This window comes from Mauremys reevesii, linkage group 11 (assembly GCF_016161935.1).
Source record: "Mauremys reevesii isolate NIE-2019 linkage group 11, ASM1616193v1, whole genome shotgun sequence".
Classification (NCBI taxonomy): Eukaryota; Metazoa; Chordata; order Testudines; family Geoemydidae; genus Mauremys; species Mauremys reevesii.
In genome coordinates this window covers 74,680,263-74,695,224 of record NC_052633.1, presented here as the reverse complement: position 1 = coordinate 74,695,224, position 14,962 = coordinate 74,680,263, and the positions used below count along the sequence as shown (strand labels likewise).

Below are 14,962 nucleotides of genomic sequence, written 5' to 3'. Positions count from 1 at the left end.
GGTTGAGTCATCCTTATATTTTGCTTTGTCTTTAATAGGCAGAGGAGATTGAGTATTCTTGTGAGAAGTGTAATGGAAAGTCTGCTGTTGTTACACACAAATTCAATAGGCTTCCCAGGTAAGGGTAAAATCCTACTCTGGTGCTTTCCCATGTCATAAAAGCGGATAAAAGTGTTGGTACATAGGACTGCCTGGAAGAGCAGGGCTAGAGTAATGGACGAGGATGAAGAGTGAAATGGTCGATATAAATAGAGGATTGTACACATCATTGCTTCTGTATGCAGAGCTCATTGTGTACACCAGGGGAGTCTGACATTCCTCCATTCCCTCCCCACCCCCAGCTTCTTGTGGGCCACCATTCCAACTCCCTCTGTTTCAGGACTCCCTGCAACCCCTGTCCCTTACCTCGTGCGGGGGCCCTATCCTTCATTTCCATAGCATCCAATGCCAGGAGCTCTGTATGCCCCTCTTCACCCTGTCCACCACATGCTTGGGTCCCTCTATCATTGTGCCCCATTCTCCTCCCCAGAGCCAGCGGCTCTGAATGCCCCCCCCCAGTCATTCCTCCCCTCCACCACATGCCTGCGGTGCTGTGCTCCAGTGTCTCCCTCCCCCATTCTCCTCCCCATGCTTGTGGCTCTGTGCATTCCTCCTGCCCCCCATTATTTATTTCCTTTCTGTCTGGGGTACAGTGTGCACCGGGGACTATATTGGCATAGCTGCAGTGCCTGAGCTATGCTGGCATAACCCCATAGTGTTAGACACAGCTACACCAACAATAGCGACAGAAGCATTCTTCCATCAACCTAGCTTTGTCTGACACTAGTGGAGTTAGGTTGCACAGTTGCATTGCTCAGGGATGCAGATTTTTTACACGCCTGAGCAATGTTGACCTAAATGTTAAATGCAGGCCAGGCCTGGGAGATAAGTCATTCTTGTTATCAACATTTTAAACTCATTTGGGAGGGAGGGCGAAGCTGAGCTGGGCAGTGGGGTGAGAATTATGCTGGAACTTGTTCATGGCTGCCATGAACTGATTCTTTGATCTACAGATTTGGTAGACCTGGTTGAAGCTGATATGTGTGCGCTAACCAGATACCTGGGGCTCCATGCATTCCTCACTTTCCCCTTCCGGTTTTCCGATCTTTCACTAAAATCAATAGGATTCTGTCCACTGATGCCTAAAACATTCCCTGAAACTTTGGAATAGATCAAATGTGGCGTTCAAAAGTTACCACATTATATCCAGACTGACAGAGAAATGCCATCGAGTTCAATGTAGGACCTCATTTTGCGTGGCCAACCATCCCTTTCACCTCGGTGCTTGCTGTCTTTCTGTGTCACAGTGAGCAGAGTGGGCTGCAAGGAAGAGTACAGAGAGGTTTCTCTCCTATATACCCTTCCCTCCGGAAAGTCAGAGCTTGACACTTTCTCCTAATAGGGATCAGATCTTTCCTGTTTGTGAAAGGAGGTTTACAGCTGCCAGCTTTGTCCTAAAGAAAGAGCAGAATATCTGGGTGGTAGCTGAGAGAGTGGACAGGCCGATATCATTAGAAATACACAGTACTCTTGAAGCAGTACTGATAGTGTGCGTGGTACTCTTAATGACATAGATGGAATCATTACATGGATTGTAAGCTCTTTGGGGCAGGGATCATCTTGTCATGGTGTAAGTTTTACAGAACCTAGCATAATGGAGCGCAGGGTCCCTAATTTGGACCCTTTGGTGATACCATAATTCAAGTAATACCACGTGGTCCCTGCCCAGTCTAAATAGACACACAGTGTAGTGCAAGAGGGAAGGCTCACCGCACAGTGAATGTTTGTAAGGTTGGTGGTAGTTTCATGAACAAAAGTATTAGAAGTTAGGTAAAGTTTATGACTAATAAAACCACCCCTGTGCCCAGTTGGTTAGTGATTGCTCTTCCTCCTTTAGGATGCTTGATTTTCAGGGCCAAACAGTCCGAGGCCATGTCAGCACTTACCAGTAGATCGGCACTGCTACAATCAGTGCAGCGGGTGTCAATTTAGCGGGTCTGGTGAAGACCCGTTAGGTGAATGGCAAAGCGCTCTCCCATCGACTCCGGTACTCTAGCTCCCTGAGAAGAGCAATGTAAGTCGGTGGGAGAGTGTCTCCCATTGATACAGCCCTGGGTAGACACAGCGGTAAATTGACCTAACCTACGTCAACTTCAGTTATGTTATTCACATAACTGGAGTAGCGTAACTTGGGGCATGGCTACACTTGCAGATGTAGAGCGCTGTGAGTTATACCCACCTTCAGAGAGCGCAGGAGGGAAAGCGCTGCAGTCTGTCCACACTGACAGCTGCTTGTGCACTGGCATGGCCACATTTGTGGCACTTGCAGCGGCATTGGGAGCGGTGCATTATAGGCAGCTATCCCAGCATGCAAGTGACTGTAACGTGCTTTTCAAATGGGGGGGGTGTGTGGAGTGTGACAGGGAGTGTGTTGTGTGTATGTGGGGGGGGGGAGAGTGGGTTTTTGAGGGTCTGAGAGCATGTCAGCTTGCTGTCTTGTAAGTTCAGACACCAGCAGACCTCTTCTCTCCTCCCCCCACCCCCAACACACACACACAGCATTCCACAGTAATGGTTGCTTTTTCTCGGAGCAGATAAGCAGCCAGCTGTCAGAAACGGAGCTTTCAAAGGGCATATCCGCATTCCTACAGTGATTCAAAACAATGACAAGAATGGCCACTTGACTTAAAGGGATTATGGGACGTTTCCAGAGGCTGATCAGAGCGCAGTAATGCAATACCTCGTTCACACTGATGCCTGGGCATTGTAGCCAAGGCGCAGCAAATGTTATTCCTCTTGCCGAGGTGGAGTACCAGGAACACTGTAGCTGTGGAGTCAGAGCGCTCTACATGCCTTGCCAGTGTGGACAGGGAGTGAGCTAGTGCACCCAGGGCTGCTTTAATGCGCTGTAACTCGCAAGTGTAGCCAAGCCCTTAGGTCAACTTACCGAAGTAGTATAGACAAGGCCTAAGTCTTGACCACTCCTGTTGTTCAACATGTACGTTAGGTCAGTAGGGGATATCGTGAGGGAATATGCTGATGACACTGATCTATGATCATTATACTTGGCTCTGTTTCCTCTTTGGAAGCAATCAGTTATTTCCCAGCTCTCTCATTAGCTGGCAGAAATAAGGACATGAATAAAAGCTGGTTGGCGTAAGCTCATCCTGGACCAGAACAAAATGATGTTGATTGAATCAGGAAGTCTCTTGAGTTGACGGTGTCTGACTGCTTCATCAGAGCAGGATGTCTGCCTATTGTTAAAATGGTCCGCAACTTCGGGGTCTTGCTAGATAGAAGCAGTAACCAGAACTGTCTCAGTTCTGAGTAACAGAACTGCGAGGATCAGGCTGAGAGCATATTATACCTGTGCTCTTCATTATGAACTAGCAGCCTGTAAATACCCAAATTAAGTTCAGGGGACTGTTTACTATCTCCAGAGCCCTAAGTGGCCTAGCTCCCAGAATCCTGCAGGATCACATCTCAAGCTCACCACACAGCTAACTGTTAATGCAATCAATTATCTCTTGTCAGAAAGCCAAGAGATGGAAAACTTTTTTTCTAAAAATAAAATGTAGTTGAAACTGAGGTCACTATTTTGCGGGTAGGGCAAGCTGGGTTTTGAATGTGTTTATTTACTGGCTACTGTCTTTGGTTTTGAACTTAATGCAGTTATTTCTGCCCTGCCTCCTATCTTTCAGGGTCCTGATTCTTCATCTGAAACGATACAGCTTCAATGTGGCACTGTCTCTGAATCACAAAGTTGGGCAGCAGGTGGTTATACCAAGATATTTGACCCTGTTAGCTCACTGTACAGAAAGCACTCGGCCCCCGCTTACTCTGGGATGGAGTGCGCATTCTGCAGTGTAAGTGTCAAGTGCAGAATTTATCACAGTTATCTATTCATGGGTATTAAGTTCATGTATATGGCACATAGGAAGGGATGGTATCAAATATTACACATCAGATCTACTCTAGAGAGAGTCAAATTAATAAAAGAGATTTAAAAATTGCTCCTACCCTCTCAAAGGTCATTGTGATTCCCTTTACAAAATTAGTAAAGCCAAGTCTTTTTGTCTGCTGCATTAATCCATAATGATACCAATATGAGATGATGTGTGGGGAAGGAGAATTATATCTCATGATGTAAGAGTGGCGGAAGCTCCTTTGCTTTGAGATGTTTAAAACTAGACAGGACAATATCTAGAGAACACTCTGTAAGGAACAACCCTGCCCTAACCCCTGGCTAGAATTGACCAAGGGAAGTTGCCTGGGAGTCCATAATGCAGCTTTATTTCTAGTACAAGTACTAGAATGATTGAGCTCTTACATTAAGATGTAACTTCATACCCTTTCACTGCTGATCTTCCCCTGCACCCTTTGCTGTGCTGTCCTGTCCATTAATTTATTTATAGGTTTTTCTGTGGTGCTTGTCACCACAGTATCTAGTACCTCACTCAATGAATTTGTCCTCGCAACAGCCCTATGAAGTAAGGAAGCATTACTTAAGAATGGCTATACTTGGTCAGACCTCACTGTCCATCTAGCCCAATATCCCATCTCTGACAGTGGCCAGGACCAGATGCTTCAGAAGGAATGAACAGAACGGGGCAGTCTTTAGTGATCAATCCCCTGCCGTCCAGTCCCAGTTTCTGGCAGTCGGAGCATGGGATTGTGTGCCTGACTGTCTGGGTTAATAGCCACTGATGGATCTATTCTCCAGGAACGTACTTCATTCTGTTTTGAACCCAGTTATTCTTTTGGCCTTCACAACATCCCATGGCAATGTGTTCCACAGACTGACAGTTCGTTGTATGAAGAAGTCCTTCCTTTAAACCTGGGCGACCTCTAGTTGGGCGACCTCTAGTTCTTGTGTTATGTGAAGGGGTAAATTACAATTCCCTATTCACTTTCTCCACACCAGTCATTATTTTATAGACTTCTATCATGTTCCCCCTTAGTTATCTCTTTTTTTAAGTTGAACAATCTCAGTCTTTTTAATCTTTCCTCATATGGAAGCTGTTCCATACCCTAATAATTTTCATTGCCCTTCTCAGCACCTTTTCCAATTCTAATATATCTATTTTGAGATGGGGTGACCAGAATTGCATGCAGCTTTCCAAGTGTGGACGTATCATTTTTACAGATGGCAGACTGAGGCACATAGTATCATGCCCAGGGTCACGTAGGAAGTCTGGCAGACCAAGGAACAAAACCAAAATCTCTTGTGTTCTGGTCCAGTGCCCTAACCACAATAGCATACTGAGTTAGGGTGTATCTGGCATGTTCAGCAGGATGCCACATGTGTTCTTCATGCTTAGTGTTAAATAAGCTTTTTCAACAGTATATTTTTGTAATTGAAAACTTTACTTTTGTAAAGAAAGAAAAAGGAGAAGAACCCTTTAAAGGGTCAGATTTTTAGTGGTTTATAATAGGACCTGAATGTTCTCAGTCTTAATCTATCCTCTTGGCTAGCAGTAGGGGGTGACATGTGATGAACTGGATGCAGCAGTCTTGGGTTTGGAGAGAAAGTCGGCCTTGTGGATTGGAAGGGATTGCTACAACAGCAGCCAGCTGGTGGGTGTGGGGAGAGTTGATGGAATTGAGGGAGCCGAGGTGAGGGTCAGGTGGATCAGAAAGCTTGCGTGACAGTTGTTTTGGTGAAAACATGGGCCAGGTAGGGAACCAGTAGAGTCACGAGGGCAGGTTGTGGGAGAGCAGGTCATGAGTTGGCAGTAGGAGCTGGAAAGATGGTAGAAAAAGGAATGAGTTGCAGTCCTGACAGGAATGCTGCCAGCTTTTAATCTCAAAGCTGTCCTAGGGTGTGCCACTAAGAGGTAAATCAAGTTGAAAGGGTTAATTATTTTTATGAACAGCTTTTGTATATTCATAGCATAGAATTCTTACTCTAAATCTCTGTGATTAACAAATAGAAACAGGTATTCTCCTTATGGCTCTTTTGGCCATGGGCTAGCATGTAGTAGCAGATGAGTAAAATGCACATTTTTTTCAGAATATAACTGTGGCAATAAATACTTTGCTCTGTTTATAGTTCTCGACCATTGAAAGCCTCCCAAATGGTGAATTCCTGTACTGTGAGCACTTCCACACCTTGTAGGTAAGTTGTCATTCTGAAATTTCCTTGATTTGGGGGAGTTCTCTGAAGAACTTTTGAGCATTTAAATAAGTCTTGCCTTTCTCCCACTTTTGTCTTCCTTTTCCATTTTTACTTGTTGTTGTTTTTTGTGTTTTGAATTATTGTCTCTACACTGTTTTTCATGCTCCAGAGTTGTCTTGAAATGGCGTCTCCAATGGCATAAATATTAAGGACACTTTTAGTGTTCACACAGCCCAAGTTACATCTTTCAGCATTTCTCTTATAAGCCTGTTTTCCGAGGTTTATAATTATAACACAAAGTAGATTTTATTTTTCAGTATTAAAACCTACAGTAGCAAGGAAAACTGAACTTAGTTTGTGTGGACTCTGATATTTCCACTGCTCTTAAACTGGTTGTAACCATAACTGCAAGAAGCTGGTTTGTATGTTGTTTACCAGAGAAGAAAATAGTCTCTTATTCCAAGAGCTAGCTCTTTTCTCTGTCCTTATGTTTGGTGCACCAGAGTTGGTTCTGGAAGAGAGTCATTTAATCCTAGGGTTTATTTGTGGGGGTTAGAGGAACAGTGTTCCTACACTTCATCCTGAAAGGCCAGCTCCTGAGAAACAGTGATAAATATAATGTAGGTTTCAGAGTAGCAGCCGTGTTAGTCTGTATCCGCAAAAAGAACAGGAGTACTTGTGGCACCTTAGAGACTAACAAATTTATTTCAGCATGAGCTTTCATGAGCTACAGCTCACTTCTTCGGATGCATAGAATGGAACACACAGACAGGGGATATTTATACATACAGAGAACATGAAAAGGTGGAAGTGTGCATAACAACAGGAAAAGTCTAATCAATTGAGATGAGCTCAATATAATGTAGTGTTGGATAACTTTACGCTGCCTAAAAGTGAAGACACTGGAGGATGCATGTAGAGAGCACAGGTTTCTTAACCCAGTGGTTCTCAACCAGGGGTACATGTACCTTGGGGGTACGCAGAGGTCTTCCACGAAGTACATCAACTCATCTAGAAATTTCCTAGTTTTACAACAGTCTACATAAAAAGCACTAGTGAAGTCAGTACAAACTAAAATTTCATACAATGACTGGTTTATACTGCTCTGTATACTAGACACTGAAACATAAGTACAGTATTTTGTATTCCAATTGATTTATTTTATAATTATATGGTAAAAATGAGAAAGTCAGTAATAATGTGCTGGGACACTTTCGTATTTTTATGTCTGATTTTGTAAGCAAGTAGTTTTTTAGTGAGGTGAAACTTGGGGGTAGGCAAGACAAATCAGCCTCCTGAAGGAGGGACAGTATCTGGAAAGGTTGAGAGCCACTGTCTTAACCTATACACAGTGCTTTTATTTTTCACTTTCCTGAGCCCTCCTTGCTTTTGGTTTTATTAAAACCAAAAGCAACACCTGCAAAAGGCCAAATGGAAAACTGAAAAATATTACACATGTGAAATGTTGTCCTGCCAACACTATGTAGCGTCTTTATGATCTATGCACCTTTGTTTCAGAGAATAATTATAGTGTTTAAATAAATTTCCCAAGTTAAACAGCATATAATAATGAGTTCTCTATACTAATGGAGTCCACTTAGGGGAATGTTCACAGAATGTTGTCCGTGCACTGTAAATACCTGAACACAGAAGTGTAGGGAAGATCTTTTAATAAATACCTGGTAAAGGAATACAGTAGCTTTCAATCCACCAATAGGCAAGCTAGGGTAGAAAATTGATCTGCTAACTAAATAGATTTTAAATATGGCAAACTGGAGTCTCTTCTAAATCTGCATAACTGTCCTACCTGTTACACCCAGATTTCCTTTTTTAACAGGTTTCTACAGTGCTAGGAAATTATAGTTGTATTTTTAATTTTCAGAAAGTATACATTCAAATCAAAGAGCTCCGTGGCACTCTGTGTGGATTCAGATAGTGAGGATGAGCCATTGAAACGCTCTGTCGCTCACAGTCAAAGATTGTGTGATGTACAGAGCAGAGAACAGCAGCAACAGCAAGAAGAGCCTGAAAAGGTAAAAGATTCTTTCCTCTCTGTAGGACTTACAATACATGTGCATTTTCTGTTGTTGAGAGAGGAAAACACCCTTTCAAACCTAAAAAATCCCTTACATGTTTGTGTCTGGGCTGTCAGAGTCTATCAGACTGTGAATAAAACCGATGTAAATACAAGATTGGTTCATAATTAGCACAATTGTGCTGAAGGGGAATGCTTTGCCAGGCCATCTGATTGACCTCTCTGTATGTGTTGGCTTGGGATCCCATTGGCAGCAGAGGTAACTGTATTAGAGCTGCACTGAAGTCTTTAGCTCAAGTGTGTCAGCTGCACAACAGTTTTACTATTCAAACCTTAGAGGGTATTTGAATTGCCGTCTCTTGAAGCTGCTCACTGGCAGAAATAGGATGAAAGTCAGTCACTGGTAATAATTATCCAGTAAAATTCTTTGTTTAAATCCAGGGGCCAGGATACGTGTTAGGGATGGGGAAGAAAAATAATGTACAATTGGAATGAGTTTGTGGACCCCCAAATTAAGTGTTTTGCACTCTGGCCCTCTTAGCTGGTTGAAAAGTGAAGCTGGCAGTCTCTGGTGATAAGTGCTTAGAAATGTTTAGAGACCTAGTTTCTGATATGGGGGCATAATTCAATACGTTTTGCCTTTGAGGTCTGTTGTGGCAGATGTTGGTTTCATCCAAAGAAGCTGCTTGTCTGTACAATGGCATTGTAAGTGCAGTAGAAAGGAGATGAATCGGGGTTGTATGGGAAGGGAATGACATCCTAAAGTAAGACAAACTTTGAGGGTTCTACTTTGCATCTGCCTTAACTCATGGGAGTGCTTTCCTTTGCACTCTCCTTTAGGGATAGGTGAGGAAGATGGCAATGCTGTTGCTGCAAAAATGGAGTAACGCAGCCTATTTATGTGAATAGCAAATCAATCAGATCTAGTCTTCTAGGATTGCTGTGGGACAGAGTTGAGGAGTTATACTGTCGGTTTGCTCATATGTAACCATATGCAGAACGGCCATACTAGGTCAAACCAAAGGTCCATCTAGCCCAGTATCCTGTCTTTCGACAGTGGCCAATGCCAGGTGCTTCAGAGGGAATGAACAGAACAGGCAATCATTGAGTGACCCCCATCCCCTGTCATCCACTCCCAGCTTCTGGCAAACAGAGGCTAGGGACACAATCCCTGCCCAGCCTGGCTAATAGCCATTGATGGACCTGTCCTCCATGAACTTCTCTAGTTCTTTTTTGAACCCTGTTCTAGTCTTGGCCTTCACAACATCCTCTGGCAAAGAGTTCCACAGGTTAACAGTGCACTGTGTGAAAAAATACTTCCTTTTGTTTGTTTTGAACCTGCTGCCTATTAATTTCATTTGGTGACCCCCAGTTCTTGTGTTATGAGAAGGAGTAAATAACACTTCCTTATCTACTTTCTCTACACCAGTCATGATTTTATAGACCTCTCTCATATCCCCCCTTAGTTGTCTTTTTTTTTCAAGCTGAAAAGTTCCAGTCTTATTAATCTTTCCTCATATGGAAGCCATTCCATACCCTAATCATTTTTGTTGCCCTTTTCTAAATGTTTTCCAATTCCAATATATCTTGTTTGAGATGGGGCAACTACATATGCATGCAGTATTCAAGATATTGCCTACCATGGATTTAGATAGCAGCAATATGATATTTTCTGTCGTCTTATCTATCCCTTTCTTAATGGTTCCCAACATTCTGTTCGCTTTTTTGACTGCCACTGCACATTGAGTGGATGTTTTCAGAGAACTATTCACAATGACTCCAAGATCTCTTTCTTGAGTGGTAACAGCTAATTTAGATCCCATCATTTTATATGTATAGCTGGGATTATGTTTTCCAATGTGCATTACTTTGCATTTATCAACATTGAATTTCATCTGCGGTTTTTTTGCCCAGTCACCCAATTTTGTGAGATGCCTTCGTAGCTCTTCACAGTCTGCTTTGAACTTAATTATCTTGAGTAGTTTTGTATCATCTGCAGATTTTGCCACCTCATTGTTTACCCCTTTTTCCAGATCATTTATGAATATGTTGAATAGGACTGGGCCCAGTACAGACCCCTGGGGGACACCACTCTTTACCTCTCTCTGTTCTGAAAACTGACCATTTATTCCTACCCTTTGTGTCCTATCTTTTAACCAGTTACCAATCCATGAGAGAACCTTCCCTTTTATCCCATGACTGCTTACTTTGCTTAAGAGCCTTTGGTGAGGGACCTTGTCAAAGCTTTCTGAAAATCTCAGTACACTATATCTACTGGATGCCCTTTGTCCACATGTTTGTTGACCCCCTCAAAGAATTCTAGTAGATTGGTGAGGCATGATTTCCCTTTACAAAAACTATGTTGACACTTCCCCAAGAAATTATGTTCATCTATCTGTCTAACAATGTTGTTCTTTACTATAGTTACAACCAGTGTGTCCAGTACTGAAGTCAAGCTTACCGGCCCCTTAATTGCCGGGATCACCTCTGAAGCCCTTTTTTAAAAATGGCATCTCACTAGCTATCTTCCAGTCATTTGGTACAGAAGCTGATTTAAACGATATATTGCAAACTACAGTAAGTAGTTCTGCAATTTCACATTTGAATTCCTTCAGAACTCTTGTGTGAATACCATCTGGTCCTGGTGACTTATTACTGTTTAATTTATCAATCTGTTCTAAAACCTTCTCTAAAAACACGTCAATCTGGGGCAGTTCCTCAGATTTATCACGTAAAAAGAGTGGCTCAGGTTTGGGAATCTTCCTCACATCCTCAGCCGTGAAGACCGATACAAAGAATTCATTTAGTTTCTCCGCAATGACCATATTGTCCTTGAGTGCTCCTTTAGCATCTCAATTGTCTTGTGGCTCCACTGGTTCTTTAGCAGGCTTCCTGCTTCTGATATACTTAAAAAAATTTATGCTATTACTTTTTGAGTGTTTGGCTAGCTGGTCTTCAAATTCTCTTTTTTTTTTTTTTTTTGTCCTACATGCATGAACCTGACCAACTACCAGTTATCAGTAGCTGGACCATCTTTTCTCTCTAGAATTTCACCCTCCTCTTACCTGCCTTCCATTCCTGTCCATGGTCTTGTGCTTGTGGTAGTACTGGTCCTACAGCATCAGAGATGGAAATAATCTCTGGTCTGAGTGGGTGATTATGTAACTGGTGTGGTGGTCAGTTTGTAGCCTCAGCATCTTGTGTTCAGCTGACTGATAAGCACAAGCACAGAAGGCTACTGCAGCAGTGGACAAGTTGGCTAACAGACCAGCAATGTAAAGATACAGCATTAGCCTGAGTTTTCCCGATTAGAGTTGACTGGCCTGTCCGTTGTGAGAGAACCATTTATTTTTCTTTTATGCATTGCTATTTGCTGCCCTGATCTTCAGGTTTTGGCCTCTCCTGGTCATATCTGCTGAGATCGTCTAAGGTTCATTTGAGAAACTGTGTTCTATCCCCTTCTCTTCTCATCCTGGCCTAGGTTCAGTGGTTCTCTTTCCATCTTCCAATTCAAGTTACATTTATCTCTTGCAGCTGCTGTCCAGCTTCATTAAACACCTATTGGTGATGACTTTGCTACTCATATGTGGAGATTACCAGAGGGTGAGGGCTCACCACTACCTGGAAGGGTGTCACAAGGGGAAAGTGGGGTGATCACAGATGAAGAGAGTGCTGTAGCTTTGCACATCTTGCAAATCCTGGTGGTTGTAGATCAGTGGTTTTCAGCCTGTGATCTGCAGACCCCCAGGGATCCGCAGACTGTCTAACGTTTCCAAAGGGGTCCACACATTTAACTGAAATTTTTTAGGGGTCCACAAATGTAAAAAGGTTGAAAACTACTGTTGTAGATCTATTATTCCAAGTTAACATTAGTCCCTAAAGTCATATGGCATTGACTCTCTTTATGTAAACTATATTTAATATGGTTGAGACCCAAACTCCCACTTCCTGACAGTTAACCCAGAAGAAACGTGCACAGTAAATGCAAACTGGATACGACACATCTTTGACTTTTTTTAAAGCCTTTAAGCCTGAATCCTTTCATTTGTAGGGTTCAAAACGAAGTAAACCAGAGTGTGATAAATCTTCTGACTTGGGAAATGCTGGTTTCGATGGAATGAGCGAGGATGAGTTGCTAGCAGCTGTGTTAGAGATTAGCAAGAGGGAAGCCTCATTCTCTGTGAGCCACGATGAAGACAAACCCACAAGCAGCCCAGACACTGGTTTTGGAGAGGATGAGGTGCAGGAATTGCCGGAAAATCTGCAATCTGTAGAGACGGAGAAACCCAAAGCAACTACAGAATCAGGTAGGATGAAAAGTAACTTTATCTTAACTGAACAGATTCTATGGTGATTCTGAAGTTATTTACAACATCAGATCAGAAATATATGGGGCATGAATTGCATGAGAATGGATTGTAGGCAGCGTCTGATGAACATGGCAATATATAAATATCTTACATTTTTCCTGTCTTTAAAGCTTTTCATGTATTGAATTTCGAAAATGTTCTCATGTCAAACATTTGTAATATGTCTCTGCTAAACTTAGTCATCACCAATGTTTTGGTGATCTTTTTCCATCTCCTGTTTAACAAACACCCCTGTCAATTCACTGACTCTAGAGTTTTACTCTTCCATATTCTGAGTACACTTTATTTTCTATAACTGTCTCCAGATCAGTTGCAATCCTAAGAAGCATAGTAGCAATATCCAAAGACAGTTGTTTGTGTGTATGATTAATACATTCAAAGGATAAGACTAAAATCCCTCTGATGCGTAGTGAAAAATAAGTAGAATTGTAATTAATTTGGCCTCCTGTGTATACAATTAAAAAAATTTTTTTTTCTAAAATAGCACCTTACATTTATGTAAATCCTTCAGAATAAGCCCAACATGCTTTTACAGATTGTGGCCCCAAATCCTGCAAATAATTATACACGTGCTTAATTTTACCACTGTGAGGAAGCCCCATTGATTTGAGTGTGGGATAATTAGGTCTCAGGTTTTCTAGTTGGTTAACAGAAATTTTTAAAATCTTGTAATTTGCTCATGCTACTTGCTTTGGATCAAATTATTTCCTAACTCCACTATCATGAAAAGACAATCGGATGAAGTTCCTTCTTTCTTTTCTTTTCCTCTTAAGAGATAAGAAATTAAATGCCAAAACCGTACACTACTGAAGGTTGCAGTTAGCTCAAAATGTCAGGTACTGTCAAATGAAACTTCATGTTGGAAGTTGTGATGAAGTGGGCCTGTTCTTAATGTTTCCTCTGAATACTGTGTGGGTGCCTCAGTTTCCCCTGTGCATTTCTTAAGTCTCTAGGTGGTGGGATAAAGGCCAGTGTGCATAAATCACTGACCCGCTGTCTCCCTGGCAACTAATGGCCAGGCCCTTCCCCCCTGCAAGGGGATGTTAAAGGTGAACAAAGAGATCAGGTGACCTCCTGGCCCAGGAAAGGAACTCAGCAGAGAAGGAGGGGCTGGAGGGGGTTTTGCAGTTTGGGGCTGGCTGGGGACGGGCTGGCTGGGGACGAGGAGTGAGGGCAGACGTGGGGGTCTGCCTCACTGGGCCCCAGAATGGACCCGGCTGAGGGGTCCGGTTCACTGTACCTACAAGCTCTGTTTTAGACTGTGTTCCTGTCATCTAATAAACCTCTGTGTTACTGGATGGCTAAGAGTCACATCTGACTGTGAAGTGGGGGTGCAGGACCCTCTGGCTTTCCCAGGACCCCGCCTGGGTGACTTGCTGTGGGAAGCGCACGGAGGGGCAGAGGATGCTGAATGCTCCAAGGAGAGACCCCGGAGGTGAAGCCGTGTAAGCTTCTTGCCCTGAAGACAGTCTGCTCCAAGGGAGAGAAGGCTCCCCAAAGTCCTGCCTGGCTTTGTGGGGAGCAGTTCCAGAGCATCGCCCGGGGACTCCGTGACAGAAGTCAACACATGAAATAATTCACACAACATTGAGTCTGCTCCCGTATTCATATACACTGTGGTGCATTTTACACAGTCACATTGAATTTCATGTACTTTCAAAGCAGGTGGAGTGGGAGACCTATCTAGTTTAGACATTACGGAGGGCACACTTTCCCTACTCCTACTCATAGTTGAGAGCTGTGTAATGGCCAGAAACCTTGTGGAGTATTGCTCCTTATAATGAAAGTCTGAGTCACAGACTTAAAAAATAATGTAAAAAATTCTGTTTTGCGATTCATTTAAGAGGATTAGACAGATCTGGGTTACAATCCTGACTGGTGATCCTACATTTTCAGGATGTTGCAGATGCTGGCATTCTGCTTTCTGTAATCCTCTGATAACTAATGAACAGATGTGGAAGTCTGTTTTTCCAATTCAAGCGTGGGTTCACATTAAGATAGATTGCTTTGCTGGATTTTTTTTTAGGGGGATTCTGACCATTTACCTGTAGCCAATTGGGGGTTGAAAGTATGCTGCAGATAGGAGAGGTACATATAGTAATAGCAACAAATATTCCCTCCAGAAGCTTTGTAAAACAACTTTTTTCTTCTTTCCGTTGCACACATCTTAAAGATAAACTACACAGTTGTAAATTACTTGTGCTTTTATACTACTTTAAAAATCTGTAGATCGTCTAGCTCTAAACTGAAGCAAAAAATTGACAAACCCTAACAGCTTTTAGGAGATTTTGGTGCTTCCCTCGGACTTATTTAGTGATAACATAGTTCAATTTTAGGTTTTTCTATGGTGCTGGTACTGTAGTATGTAAGCACTGTGTCTAAATCCAGGTATTGTAACTC

General features: G+C 42.7%; 1 protein-coding gene across 4 annotated transcripts in view; it reads left to right on the top strand.

Moving 5' to 3' along the window:
* Window positions 1–14,962, top strand: part of USP37 (ubiquitin specific peptidase 37) — a 54,297-nt gene that overhangs the window by 26,776 nt on the left and 12,559 nt on the right. For all 4 annotated transcript variants that reach the window (XM_039494204.1, XM_039494205.1, XM_039494207.1 and 1 more), the window contains exons 14-18: window positions 39–118; window positions 3,741–3,905; window positions 6,092–6,157; window positions 8,040–8,190; window positions 12,244–12,499. In XM_039494204.1, the coding sequence (XP_039350138.1) occupies window positions 39–118; window positions 3,741–3,905; window positions 6,092–6,157; window positions 8,040–8,190; window positions 12,244–12,499 (718 nt within the window). The remainder of the gene's footprint in view (window positions 1–38; window positions 119–3,740; window positions 3,906–6,091; window positions 6,158–8,039; window positions 8,191–12,243; window positions 12,500–14,962) is intronic.